Below are 15,502 nucleotides of genomic sequence, written 5' to 3'. Positions count from 1 at the left end.
TAATCACTGCGTTGGAAAGCCGCCCGGAGACAGATCTTACTCTGGAGTTTATCAAAGGGAAGCTGATGGATGAATGGCGGAAGCGAGTAGAAAGAGATGCCGTGGGAACAGAAAAAGCTTTGAAAATCAGTGATAGATTTAAAGTGGACAAATACAGAAGAGAGAAACCAAAAGTTTGCCATCAGTGTGGCGAAGAAGGACACTTTCGAAGAGATTGTCCTGCCAGAAAAGTGAAGTATAATCAAACTGCGAATATAGCGGTTACTAATGACGAAGAAAATGAAGTTTGCTTGGTTGTTAGTGAAATGGATAGAAAAGCGAGAGATGTGGTGTGGTTCCTTGACTCTGGAGCTACCTCGCATATGACCAGTGATGAGTCGCTTCTGGAAGAGATACACTCAACGACCATGAGTATTGGTCTAGCTGATGGAAGTAAAATTACGGCGGCTGGAGTTGGAAGCAGCAGATTCTGCTCGATAGCTGAAAATGGTAAATCTGTTATCGTGAAGCTGCAACAAGTGTTCTACGTTCCGACGTTGGCTGGCAACTTGTTGTCAGTAAGCAAAATAACTGACGAGGGTTACTGTGTAAAATTCGAGCAGGCAGGCTCCGCTATCAGCAAGAATGGAAAGGTGGTACTGTGTGGGGAGCGGAGTGGAAATTTATACCACTTGAAGCCGTCCTCGTCCTCGCAGAAAACATTGCTGACGGTTAGCGGCCATAATGATAACTGTATACATACGTGGCACCGACGTCTAGGTCACCGGGATGAGCAGGCGATTATGAAGATTAACAGAGAAGTCCTTGGCAGTGGGTTGAAAATTCGAGAGTGTGGAATCAAATCTGTCTGCGATGTTTGCTATGTAGGGAAAATGGCTCGTTCACCGTTTCCGAAATCCAAGTCTGAATCAAGCGCTGTGGGGGATCTCGTGCACACAGACTTATGCGGGCCATTGGAGGTCGCTACCCCTAGCGGTAAACGATTTTTTATGACCATGCTGGACGATTACAGTCGATATTGTGTTGTATATTTGCTGCAAAAGAAATCGGACTGCGCAGATAAAATTGAAGAGTACACTATGATGCTGAAGAACCAGTTCGGCCGAATGCCAAAAGTGATCCGTTCTGATGGAGGAGGAGAATACTCGGGAAAGCAATTGAGTAAGTTTTTGACCGATAATGGAATTATTTTGCAGCAGAGTGCTCCTTATAGCCCCCAACAAAATGGGAGAGCAGAAAGGAAAAACCGTTCGCTTGGAGAAATGATGAGATGTTTACTTTCAGAAGCACACTTGGATAAACGGTTCTGGGGAGAGGCCGTCACAACTGCTAATTTTTTGCTGAACTTAACCCCAGCATCTGCTGTCGAAGGAACACCTTACGAACGATGGTGGGGAGCAAAACCCGATTACTCCTTGCTCCGCATATTCGGAACTGAAGCTTACGTTCACGTTCCTGATGAGAAGCGCCGAAAGCTGGATTCAAAAGCGAAGAAACTTGTTTTCGTGGGGTACGCCGAAGGCAGAAAAGCTTGGCGTTTTTTGGACATTGAAACTAATCGAATCACTATAAGCAGGGATGCAAAGTTTCTTGAACTTTGGAGCGGAAAAACTGAAAAAGCGGTAGCGAACACGGGAAAAGCTGGTATGGAGACGATAATTCCGTTTGAGCCGAGCTCTGTGCATGAGACTGTAAATGAATCGGGTACGGAAGCTTACCGTATGTATGATAGTGCAACTGAAAATGATTCTTACTTCGAAGGATTTCCAGATGATGAATTTCTTCGCCGCTCTAATCGTCCCACGAAGGGGATACCACCTAGACGACTACTAGAGGAGATTCATATCGCAAGAGAGGAAAATGAACCGAGTACTTTGCGAGAAGCGTTGTCCGGCTCAGATAAAACAGAATGGTATGCTGCGATGATCGACGAGTTAGAGTCTCATGCTGTTAACGGTACGTAGGAACTAACGGACCTTCCAGAGGGTCGGAAACCCGTCGGATGCAAGTGGGTGTATAAAATTAAACGCAGTGCGTCTGGTGACGTTGTGAAGCACAAGGCGCGACTTGTGGCTCAGGGCTTCTCTCAAGCATACGGTGAAGACTATGATGAAGTGTTTGCACCTGTGACCACACAAACCACACTTCGCACTTTCTTGGCGGTTGCATCCCGGAACAACATGACCCTGCGACATCTCGACGTTAAGACCGCATATTTAAACGGCAATATACAAGAGGAGCTGTATATGAAACAACCTCCAGGATTCGCTGAGAAAGGAAAGGAGAGCTTAGTATGTAGGTTACGGCGCAGCATATATGGTTTAAAGCAATCAGCCAGGTGTTGGAATCAGTGCCTACATCGGGTTCTGCAGCAGTTGAATTTTGTGCAAAGCGATGCAGATCCATGTCTTTACACTAAAATTGTTGGCAAAACCAGAATTTGTCTGCTGGTGTACGTGGATGATTTACTCATCGGTTGTGTGGATTCGAAGCTATTAGAAGATGTCAGTGAAACTCTGAAGCAGAAGTTCGATATCACGGATCTAGGCGAACCGTCGCTCTTCCTTGGATTGGAAATAACTCGTTCGCACGGGAAATACAGTATTTCGCTAGAGGGATATATAGATAAGATTTCTACACGTTTCGGACAGCAAGATGCAAAACCCACTAAGAATCCCGTGGATACTGGTTTCATTGGCACTGAGGATACAAGTGAATTATTTCCGAACAATACATTATATCGCAGCCTCGTAGGTGCACTACTGTATGTTGCTGTATGCGCTCGTCCAGATGTGGCTGTTAGTGCATCGATTTTGGGGCGAAAAGTCTGCTCCCCGAGTCATTCTGATTGGACGGCAGCAAAAAGAGTCCTGCGTTATCTAAAGTCCACCAAACAGACCCAGTTAGTTTACGGAGGTGAAAGTGTTGAACTTCTCGGTTATTCGGACGCAGACTGGGCAGGTGACCTCAACACTCGACGTTCAAGAACAGGGTTTGTGTTTCTGCTTGCAGGAGGTGCTATATCGTGGAGTAGTCGGCTACAACATTGTGTGGCGTTGTCGTCTATGGAATCCGAATACGTTGCAATCGGGGAAGCAGGCCAAGAGGCAGTTTGGCTCCGTAAACTGCTATCGGATTTCGGAGAGACCCAGAACGTGGCTACCTGTATCATGGAGGACAACCAAAGTTGCATCCAGTTTATTTCCTCGGAACGGATCAGCCGGCGTTCCAAACACATAGAAACAAAGCAAAATTTTGTTAAGGAGTTGTGCGAGCAGGGAATACTTCGGCTGGCGTACTGCCCAACGGAATATATAGCGGCCGATATTCTCACGAAACCACTTGCTACTACGAAGATCACGAAACTTTCGATTCTTATTGGTCTAGGAGATCAAGAAACTCGATCGGCAACTGTTGAGGAGGAGTGTTAAATTTGGCAACACTTGCCGCAATAATATACTACACCTGACTATTACATTATCTTGGACTTCTCGATTATTCCATTTTATTATCTTCTCCCGTTGCGATACGCGAATACAGTGTTTAACCGTAGTTTGTGCTATATTTAATATACCGATATTCGAAATATCCCAAAAATTATATGGTTTTGGAAAGGGCATCTCGGCATCTTTCAACCTGCATATTGATTGTTTCTGTGTTCAGCGACCCAAAATTAGTTTAAAAAATACTTTTTCTTGAAGCTTCATTTTTCTTGTAAACTAGTGTAATCAGTACATTACGTTTGATATGGGTAATTAGCAGGATACGAACATCTGCGACATCACGTTTAACAACCGTTTCACTTCCCGAATAAAACAACGCTGCAGCTATTTGCTCACGATCGACACTTATCGGCCCTTAATAGGTAAGTAGAAGTAACGATATTTTTCTACTACAGATAAAGCGACATACTGGAAGATCTGTGTGTCTTCTTGTAGCAATAGAGCAATTTCACTTCTATCTGAGCGAGATTAGATGGCAGACTGCAGTCGCGGTATTTAATTTAATCAGTAGGTACTGGATATTACAATATCCCTGAAAAGAGACTTCAGATTTAAAAAATAAACAATTTCACATAGTCAAAGGAATGTAATAGTAGTTATCAGCTTTCTACCGACTAGATAAGCAGGACTTTCGCTTCGATAAGACAAGGTTCATTCGTGTATTAGGAGGACCAGTAAAAGTATCGCTAAGCTTATTGTTTGCTCTGTTATAGATAATTACATAAGAAGTTCTGGTGACCTGACTAGACAGTTTCGGTTAAAAGCATTCAGAATGATTCCTCTTGAAGACTCCCAGAATTATTATTTCCTCACACAAAGTGCACAGAGGGCGAAACGCACCGATGTAAAAATGAGTAAAATTAACCAATAGGTCGAAGAAATTTCAATGGATTTTTATTCAATTTCAAAAAAGAAAAAATGCAGAAAACTGAAATTTCCCAGCCAATTTCTGGCAAACCCATCAATATGGAGCACTAACAGTCAACTGTAGTTTTCTGAACTTTTATATATAAGTTCACTGCAAATGTGTCTACAATATCATCAAGGCGATGGACGGAGAATTTTCTCGGGAGACTTTGTGAAGTCAGTTGACGCTAGGTATTTGAAGGCAACGGACGGAGTACTTTTCCGGGAGACAGTAATTTCAGATCAAGCAGACAATTTATTGAAGAATACATCTTGCCGGATGGCGAGCAAGCTTCGTCAACGAAAAACTCCGGCTTCTCGTTCAAAACCATACACATTGGACTCCATCAGCCCATATCTGATGTGCTTTCGGATCAAAGATCTTCCGCGAAGTATCTCGAAAGCTCGCCCAGATATTTTCAGATTTATGATAGCCTTCTAAAGAAAACAATTGAGAAGGATTTTATGAAGCACTACTGTGTATACATGCCCGCTTACGAAGTTCAGGAGTTGACGGTGTAGCTACCTATTCGAGTTTTTCCTTTATGGATCTACTGAAGCATAGGAACGGCTGTTTCAAGGACCTTAGGCTCCAGTGAGCGAAGATTTTGAATGGCAACCGCACAGGACGGGGCAAAATAGTATGTTCCTACAAACTCGTATCAGGTGACCTTTAGTGGAACTGCTTTGCCTATTTACGTCTTATTCGACAAGAGTGCGCCTGTTGTGGGGAAAGTCCGCAGCATCCATTACCCTGCCCCGCGCATGAAAAGCGCTCGGATAATCTGAAGCGTTTCCTTGAAAGACACTTTGAACACGCTTTTTCAGAAATACTTAAGAGATTTACACCATTCTCCACGACAAATCATCATGCTCTCTTGGCTCAGGAATAGTTCAACTCTGATGATCCGCTTGGGGACACCTGAATAAATTTGAATGGGCCTTATATGACCGCGGGGTGGTTTTCTATCGCCTTTAGTGGAGTCTCAATTTTGCGCCCCTTTGGTGTATACATTGGTTTTCTGTTTCAGTTTCACTTTCGGACAATAATTTAGTGTTTACCTAAAATGGCACACTTATTCTGACTTATTTTATAAAGCAGATCAAGATTGGGGACGCTGACCACCAAGGTTGGCGCGATTGGCTGGGACCAATCCGGGCAACTACGAGCCTGGTGCTTCATCTTATTCCCTCGAAAACTATTCGCTTTATGGTTGTCCAAACCTAAATAAGAATTTTGTCTAGACTTTCTCGTCGTTTCAATATTTCTCTATGGTGACTTTGGACAGTCACTATGTCTCCTGGTGGCCGGGTACCCATAGACTTCAAACATCCTTAATCGCACGCACTTGACAAAATATCTTTTATCGAACCCGTATATTTACTAACAAATACCCTCCTCCCGCGATATACTAAATATGTGGAGTGCGCCCTCTAGTAAAAAGTTTCGGACTAACATTCCTTCCCTTTCCTTCTGCGATCTACGTTCGGGCCTGGCCAGCCTCGGTATTGATTAATAAACACGTTGGGATTACCAGGAGCTGCACATTGAAAGAAGTTTCGCTACTCCCAAGCATAATTATCTACTGATTCCCCGTGCAACTTCAGCTAGTCCAAGTCGATAACGGTGTAGCAGCCAGGGGTGGTCGCAAAAGCTCAAGCTTATAGATACGATATATGACCCCATCCAAACAGTCCAAAGGTATTTCTTTTTCCACCCAGGTCATACCGATCACGTACTGGATTACTTCGTATAGCTGGTCACTTCGGACTTTTAGAATTGTTCAGCACTCGTTTAGCTATTCGCAGTTCGTCTTGCGTGGGTGGTTCTACAGTTTATCTACCGTCCCCAATTATCACTCTGTCTGTACCTTCTCTATCTATTTTTCCGTTTAATAGCAATTTAAACTTCTACCTGACAACGACTACTATACGTTCTGCTAAATTTTCCGCCGTAAACCAAGATGACTAGGAATACTGTTTGCGACAGATGCCGTCTTGAAATCAATAGTAATCGAAAAACTCTTTTGAAACGAAAACCCAATACTGCGACATTGCATATTACTTTAACAGTTGCAAACAATTTCTCAAAGTTTAAAACATCCGCTCTCATATTAATTTGTATATTCATCATAAATTCCTCCTCTGTACATAACCTACACTTCAAGAAAATGCTATTGATCTATTCTACTTAGACAGTAATAGGAACACTGATTTTCAGGTTAGAACTCCACTCAGTTGATGTGCAAAATTGTGACATCCTACAGCTGAGATTCCTTCACAATTTCGTCGTGAGCATCCTTATTGTTTGTCAAGTTATTTTTCTCTACCTTTCGGTCTTTAGTTTGAGCTACATCACTGTCCTGGTATACATAGCGCCGTACGAATCCTGCCATCAAATCAGGATCCACTGTTTTCGGATCGTTTTGCCCGAAGAACAGGGAACACACGAGAGAAACTGCTATCGTTACAGTTGCTCCCAAAAATGTGTACCACATGTACGATATTCGAAAAAGTGGGAAAATTTCACTGCAACGAAAAAATAATTAATAGACGTTTCGATTCGACAACATGAACAATTTCTACTCAGCCGTAATTAGCGATGTGGTGGTTGCATTCACCAACGATCGGTCAAACTCGTAGGTACATTCTGCCACTGACATTTGCTTGTGCGGGAACACTATTGCGCCTGTAGCCACTGCGTACTGCGCTTTCAGGCTTAGCCAAGACATGAATAATACGCCAACAATTCCACCGGTGAGGGCACTCTGGATAGTAAAAAAACATTCAAATCTTCATAAACGTACAACAGCTTAAAAGTTACCTTAGAATTGACCCAAGGAACCAGTATACCAAGGGTAAACGTCCCCATCAGCGGTCCATTGGTGATAGCTTCCAAACTCATGGTCAACTGCAGGACAGTTCCCATTTTCTCTACCACAACAACAAGAGCAGCACATAAAGCTCCTACTCCAACGACTACCGAGCGCATGATCCAGTTGACCGCTCTCTGCGAAAGTGGCTTCTGGACGAAGGGTTTCACGAAATCTTCCAGAATAACAGCCGACATTGAATTTAGGCAGGTCGATAGAGAACTTAGTGCTGCGCTGAATACTCCGGCCACGAACAGTCCTGGAAGTCCGGGTAGCTCTCCTAGGATGTCCATTACGAACAGGGGGAGAAGTTGGTCTTTCGCTTTTGCTAACTGCAAACAACTAGTTCTAAGCGGATTGCAAAGTATTGATTCGAAAAAAGTTACCTTCGTAGTCAGTGGATCACAGTTTTGGTAGGTCGCATAGATCAGCAAACCGCAGTAGCTACAAAGGGACATCAACAGGCAGACTCCGATGACGAAAATCCATAGTGCCTTCCGACCTGCTTTGACCGAGGGGAGCGACAGATACCGTTGGATCATGTTCTGACTAACCGCATTTGTTTGCAGCCAATACACGAAACCTCCGATCAGCTGGGACCACAAGGTGTGCCTCGTGGTCGGATTGATATCAAAGCTGAAATTCAACTGAACGTTACCATGCTTTCATCAATCAAGCTGATAATCCATACTTAGGACGCTCCAGCCGACCGGTGTCCCAGGCACTGCGAAACACTATATCCGTGCCTCCCAAATCTATTGTTCCTTTGACCGCTACCAACACCAACGCACCAAACATCGAAAACGTTTGAACTACATCTGTCCAGACCACTGCTTTCAGACCACCCTGTGAAATGTGCGTTATAATGCATTGTTCATCAACTGAAACTATCCCTCAGATATACCATGCAAATCCATCATCACTCAGCTGCAGCTGGAATCTACGGTACATGCAGCAGGCCATGCTTCTACGGTAACTAGATAATTATTTTATAGCAAATCACGTGATTTCATTTGGCGTGCTCAGAACTATAGCTAAACAGAGCGGTACCTACCACACAGGTGTAAAACACGCACACCACACAAACAATGGGAGTAATCACATGGATGTTCACGCCGGTCACTGTAGAGATTGTATTGGAATTTCAGGGAGAGTATTTGTGAGGAATTCTCCTACTAAATTGTTTGTAAATAGTGTCAGAAATTACCTTGGTTAAATGCGAGTGCTGGAACGTAGATAACAATCGGGAGGTAGCCAATCTAAAGCGAAAAATGGAATGGTAATATATTTTTTTGTTTGAATGATGTAGGTAACTTACATTCATGATGGTGAACATTATTGAGCCAAACATCCGCAGTCGCCGGTCGAAGCGTGTTTCGAGATACTGAAAAAATTGAATAAAGTTTTAAACTAATACTTTCTTCTAGCTTTTTTCTGGTCGCTACTGCCTCACCTCATAAGTTGATGTGATGTTAAGCTTGTGAAACACCGGCAGATAAATGAATCCCATTACGAGACCCATGCTGATGACTCCCAGTGCTACGTACACATACTGGATACCAAAAGAATACACCTCAGTCGGTAGTCCGAGCAGTGTGATACCGGAGATGAAGCTGGGTGCGAAACGAAATGTTTAAGGGTATTTTTCGATTAAAATGTCTGTTTTATTTCCAATTTAAATGTGTGTGCTCCTTTACGATTCGACTTCTTTTCATCAGTATCCGGCACTGATTTGGCACCAGATTAACGCAAATCCAACAATGGGAAAACTACGCAACGCAATCAATGAAAACCATTCATGCACAAAAGGGTTTTAATTGGCTTTATTCGTGGGGCGAAATATAGTATATTGAGCAATTAAAATGGAGTTCAATATCGAGCAAGAGACCTATATACAACTGCATCACGCGAGAAACTGTGTTTTGATAACGTTTAGAAGTTTTGCCCTGGCAGAAAACTTCTTTACGAAAAACAACTTGTAACGCGACGTTGCATACGAAAGTATTAAAACTAAGGTCGTCGATGATGATAAGGTGGACGTTCGTGTACATGACCTGGCACCGTACACCAAACCAGAATTTATTTAACGAATTAAAATGAATCGTCAAATTGCAGAGAAAAAAACAATCTGTTACGAATGACACTTGGAGAAACTTCTTTCCCGGTATTCCCAACGGCGTCCATGTTGTAAGAATGACTGCACCTATTCCGTTTTATTTTACTGTTGTAAGTAGCGAAGCCTTATAAGCAAACAACACTGATCCCATGTCATAGGTAGACCAGGGCCTTGCCTCTAACGCTTATTTTTGGCTCATTTTGGATTCGCCAATAAGTAACTCACGGTCCCTCGAAATGTCAAACGCAACCATGACGTTTTACTGTCATCCTAAATACGGGCACTCATTTTTCTATCGACAACAAGTATCTAAGAAAAATAAATAATAAATGTATCTAAGGACAAAACGAACGAGCTGAAAATAAACGAAACTTTTAAAGCTCTCTGCGATAAATAGGAAAAGGAAATTAGGAAGCTTGAATAGGTTCCGTGTGTGGTAAAGCCGGTTCTATACTAAGAGAAGAGACGACAACAGGCTTCTTGCTCTTCTTGATTTTATCTACCAGGCCCTGTCGTAATTTTAAAGACAACAAGCATCCATCGTTGCCAGATTCCATTTGCACGTTTTTCACAATTGCTGAAAATAATTGTACCTCAAATATCGACCCTCTATCCAGAATTCACAATACTAGCTGCATTGAAAAATTGAATTTTATGTTTATTCGTGTCTTTCTTAACAATACACCTAGTTATATCGTCATTCAGGGTACTTATTCAATTTGCATGAAATGTTCATGTGTATGAAAAGGTAGCCGAAATAGATTCAGCAGCACTGTTTTTCATCCCGTTTGAAAATATTATGAACGCTCTTGACGTAAAACGACCAATCAGAAGCTGGTTCAATATTGAGGTTAGGACTGGATCAAATTGGCTACGCGATTGTCTTCTCTTCTCTTAGGTTCTATAAGCCATTCACATTACCACATTTGTTTCTCTCATTTCACAGCAAACTCCGAGGGAATCGATTACGCTAAAACGGACTCATTCGACCATTATACATAACGAAAACAATGGCTCAATCAGTTATATCATACAACTTTTTTTCAGAATAATACTAGAAACAAAACAACTTCCTCCTGATTAGTCCTGCTTGTTTCCGGAAACTATAAAAGATAATTGAATACAGAAATCAAATCCACCATTTCTTCCGTGCGGATTACTCTCGGTTTATTTATTTTCTGGAAGAAGTTGCATTCAACTAACTGCATTGTTAGCGTAACCATCGTGATCCAACAGGAACGGAATTTCCTGTGCTATACTATTGGTTCCACCTCCTGCGTACTGTTTGGGTGCTTTGATTTACCGGATTCAAGAGCCAGCTTGCTGAATCCGTTAGGTTCGCTATTTCGCCGGTTATATTGGGGATGCTGACAGCCATTTTTAAGGCGAATGCTTCCGCTGAAAAAACGATGTAGAATTGTGGATGGATTGCATTCATCGCGATTCTGTTTGCATAGAGCCCTGCGCCACCCATATTGCCGGATTTCGAGCCATCGGTGTAGATGACGGTTGAATTCCTAAATGGACTGTCCAGTAGCTGTTGGACGATTAGTCTAACTTTCTCTGACAGGTCACCAGCTCGCACAATTTTCTTTATGTCCCACAGTATCATCGGCTTGGGTATATACCACGCTCGATTCCTTGTCTTATAAGTTGTTTTACACTCGGCAGCACTGTTCCCGTACGCTGTTGGATGCGGTCCGACGTTCGGCGTACGAGTGGGAGTTTCCGGCATACGGATTGCGATTCGTGAAATGCACTGTATTGCTAGCAGATCAAATGGAAGAGCGCCTGCCTCTGCTATGATCGATAGGATTGGGCTTGTAACAATAGCGCCGGACGCATAACAGATTGTGCGATTATACACTGGTGCAAGGATCTGAAGTGGCGCCTGTCCTCGGCATACCAAATCAACTCCATATAGCAGTTTGGATGTAACGATAGCCGATCCGATTTGTAGTAGCCTTTTTCGGTTACCACGCCGGAGTTTTGCTCCGATCGTCTTTAGCAGTCTTCCCAAATGAACATCGAACACCATGTTCGCTCTAGTTATGTGCTCATCTTATACCCACATTTCGTGTGCAAACTCGAACGCGCTAATGCGTACCAAACCCCATGTACGTACGCGGTGTCCGTACACACAGGATCTTAACGCTAGTTTTCTCTTTCTCTTTCTCATCATCACTAGCGTTGACGCATTCTGTTTTGTGCTTGCCTTTCTTGTGTACGCACACGGTGTACGTACACGCTGTTAAATCTAAGTTTGCACATCGTTCGCTTGGGTTCGGTGTTCGATGCAAACCTGTACACTAAGGCAAAGCATGTTTGAGGTTGAACGCGTGCATGGAATGTTGTACATGGGTGCAAACCTGTCGATGTTCATGGGTAAGACTGGTCTTTAGAATGCGGAGTCGAGATTCACATGATTTCTTTGTCGCCATGCAGTGAGCTTTCAATGGAATACTGACAATATGAATACCAAAATTCTTGGAATGGCATCAGCAGGCAATATCTTATGATTTTGGAACCATTTGGTGATTTGACTCCGGAACGGAAATTCCGGAGCAGGAACCTGTGGAGCTGTGAACGGCTATTCCGAGGTCAAATTGCCATATGGTCCGGTACAAATAAATAACAGACTCCTGAGACAAGGCGTTTTGATATCCATATTGCTAGGATATTATTGAAATTTAGCGATCATACCTAGTACTGGAACATTTCTCCGGAAAATCCGGATTACCAACAACAAGATACATTCATTTATTTCAATTTCATAGAAGAGGAATTCCACGAAGATCCGTCCGAAAATCTTTAAAATCGTGACCGACCATCTTAGATTCCAATGAAACTTTACACGTTTCACCGTCATGCAAGACTAAATATTTTCCACAGGTAATAAGATTATTTTGACTCAAGAGCAACTTTTCGAAAGGGCGTAAACGTTTCTACGTGTATGAATTTCAAAAATTTTTTGTTCGATTACTGTATTTTATACAGCAAAACTATCTGAGAACGAGTTACAGGGAATGAATACTTCTGTCTGAAAAAATATACACTGAATAAAATGTTATGTCATTTTTCAAAAAAAATAAAAATTTATGATGAAAATTTAAATTGCGAAAAAACCCATTTTTAAAAAAAAATTATATTTTGTTACCAAAAACCTAAAGAGAAAAGAAACATTTTGAATGTAATTGCATGATGGAGAAAAAATCGGTAAAAAAGTTTTCCTAACAATAACTTCGTACATTTTTTAAATTTCATACTAATGGACATACAAAATTGTAATTCTATTACAGAATATAATTCTAAGCACCATTTAAAATCAAAATGCATTTAACAAAAATCTTCCAAAATGCGATAGTTTTCGAGATATTTGAAATTTTGCTCCTTCAAAAACAATTAATTCGTGTAATTATGCTCTTTTTAAAAGTTATTCGCGTTACCCCATCAAAAAATGTCAAAAATTTAATGTTTATCGTTTTAAAGACGTAAAAGCAACTTTTTTAGTGTATTTGGATCCTGGAGAAGCTTTCAATAAAAAAGATTTCCTAACAACAACTTTTGACATTTTTTTATAATTCTTACTATTTGCAGTCAAAAATACAATTTTCTTTTTGAATATGATTCTAAACGCCATTTTAAATCGAAATGCTCTTAACAAAAATTTTCTAAAATGTAGTAGTTCTCAAGATATTTTAGCTTTTGTTTTAACAACACAATTATTTTGTTTTATTACGACCTTTTCATAAGTTAGTCGCGTTTCTCCATCAACAATAATAGGTTTTTCAAAAGGCCCGTAAACTTTCGTGCAACTTTCTCTTTGACATCAAGGCGATATTGTAAACCATTTGAAAGTTACATGAAAGCAACCAAAATATATTTCAACCATAGGGTCTGTTGATTAAACTATATAGCTGAATCATATGTTGGTTGTTTTCATCTAACTTTAAAATGTTTCACAATATCGCCTTAACGTCAACGAGAAAGTTGCACGAAAGTTTACGGGCCTTTTGAAAAACCTTTTATTGTTGATGGAAAAACGCGACTAACTTATGAAAAGGTCGTAATAAAACAAAATAATTGTGTTGTTAAAACAAAAGCTAAAATATCTCGAGAACTGCTACATTTTAGAAATTTTTTGTTAAGAGCATTTCGATTTAAAATAGCGTTTAGAATCATATTCAAAAAGAAAATTGTATTTTTGACTGCAAATAGTAAGAATTATAAAAAAATGTCAAAAGTTGTTGTTAGGAAATCGTTTTTATTGAAAGCTTCTCCAGGATCCAAATACACTAAAAAGTTGCTTTCACGTCTATAAAACGATAAACATTGAATTTTTGACATTTTTTGATGGGGTAACGCGAATAACTTTTAAAAAGAGCATAATTACACGAATTAATTGTTTTTGAAGGAGCAAAATTTCAAATATCTCGAAAACTATCGCATTTTGGAAGATTTTTGTTAAATGCATTTTGATTTTAAATGGTGCTTAGAATTATATTCTGTAATAGAATTACAATTTTGTACGTCAATTAGTATGAAATTTAAAAACATGTACGAAGTTATTGTTAGAAAAACTTTTTTACCGATTTTTTCTCCATCATGCAATCACAATCAAAATGTTTCTTGTCTCTTTAGGTTTTTGGTAACAAAATATAAAAAAATTAAAAAAATGGGTTTTTTCGCAATTTAAATTGTTATCATAAATTTTTGTTTTTTTGAAAAATGACACAACATTTTTTTCAGTGTATATTTTTTTCGGACAGAAATATTCATTCCCTGTAACTTGTTCTCAGATAGTTTTGCTTAAAATACAGAAATCGAACAAAAAAATTTGAAATTCATGCACGTAGAAACGTTTACGCCCTTTTGAAAAATTACTCTTGTATCAAAATATTCCAATTGCCAGAGAATATCATGGAGATTCATACAGCAAACACACCTGCAAAGTTTCGTTCGAATCGACGATGGTCATATTTTGTGGTCGGCCGGTTTCTCATGGAATCCCTCAGAATCAAAAAACGGACGAGTTCCTGAATCAAAAACATTCAAGTGTCCAAATCGATTAAAGAAAGCCATAGTTACGAGCATTTTAATTAGTGGGTACCCGGGTACCCACGTGGGCCTGTTAAAGGTGTTTCTTTGTTGGAAACCAGGTTAAGGACATTCCAATCCAATCCATCCGGAATTTGAGCCGGAATCGATCGTATCGTTTGAGCTAGAGTGCTGGCCAAAACTACACGGAATCCCGAGTCATTTTATGGGTATTCAACTGGGACGCTGAATCTCCACCGAGACAAGTTGGAATGATGTAGTGCCAAATCTCATATTTAGCTATCTAACAAATTTTAGTTATCTTTGAGTAAAAGTGCTTGTGGTTGCAATGAGTCGCGGAGGATGTGCATTGACAAAAAATGCTGGAAGGAATTGAAATTTACAATTGAAACATTACTTTTCTCGGAATAAACTTGATCTGAATAATTTAATATATGCCAAAGTTTGAGACTAAAATTAAACTTGAGTACTATGGCTCTAATTTTCATAGCTTTCCCTACCCAGTAATCTCTAGCTAATTGAATGTTGTTAAAATGCATAAAAAACTAAAATTAAAGACATTTGAAATAAAATAAAAGGAATTTTCCAAAAAGCTTCATTTCATATTCATTGACAAACTTGCGAGTTTCGATGACTTACAGCTTTCATAAACATCAGAATATCGTAAGTCTTAATCGAAATAAGGACCATCCATAAATGACGTAGCTTTATATGGGGTAGGGGGGCACGGTGTGTTTGGTAGAACGATTTTATTCGAAAAAAATCGGCATCGCTAAAACTTCAGCATATGATAGAATGAGCTTTTCCCTTTCAAAGTGAAAGTGAAATTAAAATATTCTGTCGGGGCTGCAGAACAACTTTTTATTTTAAAGTTTTTTTGTTTGAAAACTTAGGTTTTTCAATGAAACTGGTTCACATTTTTGCCCCTAGTTACTACTTTAGACATTCAAATATTACCAAAGGTGAGAATCTGATGCACAATTTCATTGTGTACAACTTTATAGAAAACTACATCGCGATCTAAAATCGCCAGAGAAAATTATTAA

The 15,502-nt window shown here is 40.2% G+C and overlaps 1 protein-coding gene across 1 annotated transcript; it reads right to left on the bottom strand.

The window, feature by feature from the left end:
- Positions 1–6,518: 6,518 nt before the first annotated feature.
- On the bottom strand, positions 6,519–8,913 carry LOC131685630 (sodium-coupled monocarboxylate transporter 1). Its single transcript, XM_058969491.1, has 9 exons — positions 8,736–8,913; positions 8,601–8,666; positions 8,490–8,541; positions 8,337–8,404; positions 7,974–8,128; positions 7,669–7,918; positions 7,234–7,614; positions 6,996–7,177; positions 6,519–6,938 (listed from the first exon to the last, which is right to left on the bottom strand). The coding sequence occupies exons 1-9, from the start codon at positions 8,802–8,804 to the stop codon at positions 6,671–6,673; spliced, it is 1,491 nt and encodes a 496-aa protein (XP_058825474.1). The 5' UTR covers positions 8,805–8,913; the 3' UTR covers positions 6,519–6,670.
- Positions 8,914–15,502: the final 6,589 nt, after the last annotated feature.

The sequence above is a fragment of the Topomyia yanbarensis genome, chromosome 2, assembly GCF_030247195.1.
Source record: "Topomyia yanbarensis strain Yona2022 chromosome 2, ASM3024719v1, whole genome shotgun sequence".
In the NCBI taxonomy this organism is placed as follows: Eukaryota; Metazoa; Arthropoda; class Insecta; order Diptera; family Culicidae; genus Topomyia; species Topomyia yanbarensis.
Note: the sequence above shows the minus strand (reverse complement) of the source record. Positions and strands in the feature narration are given on the sequence as shown.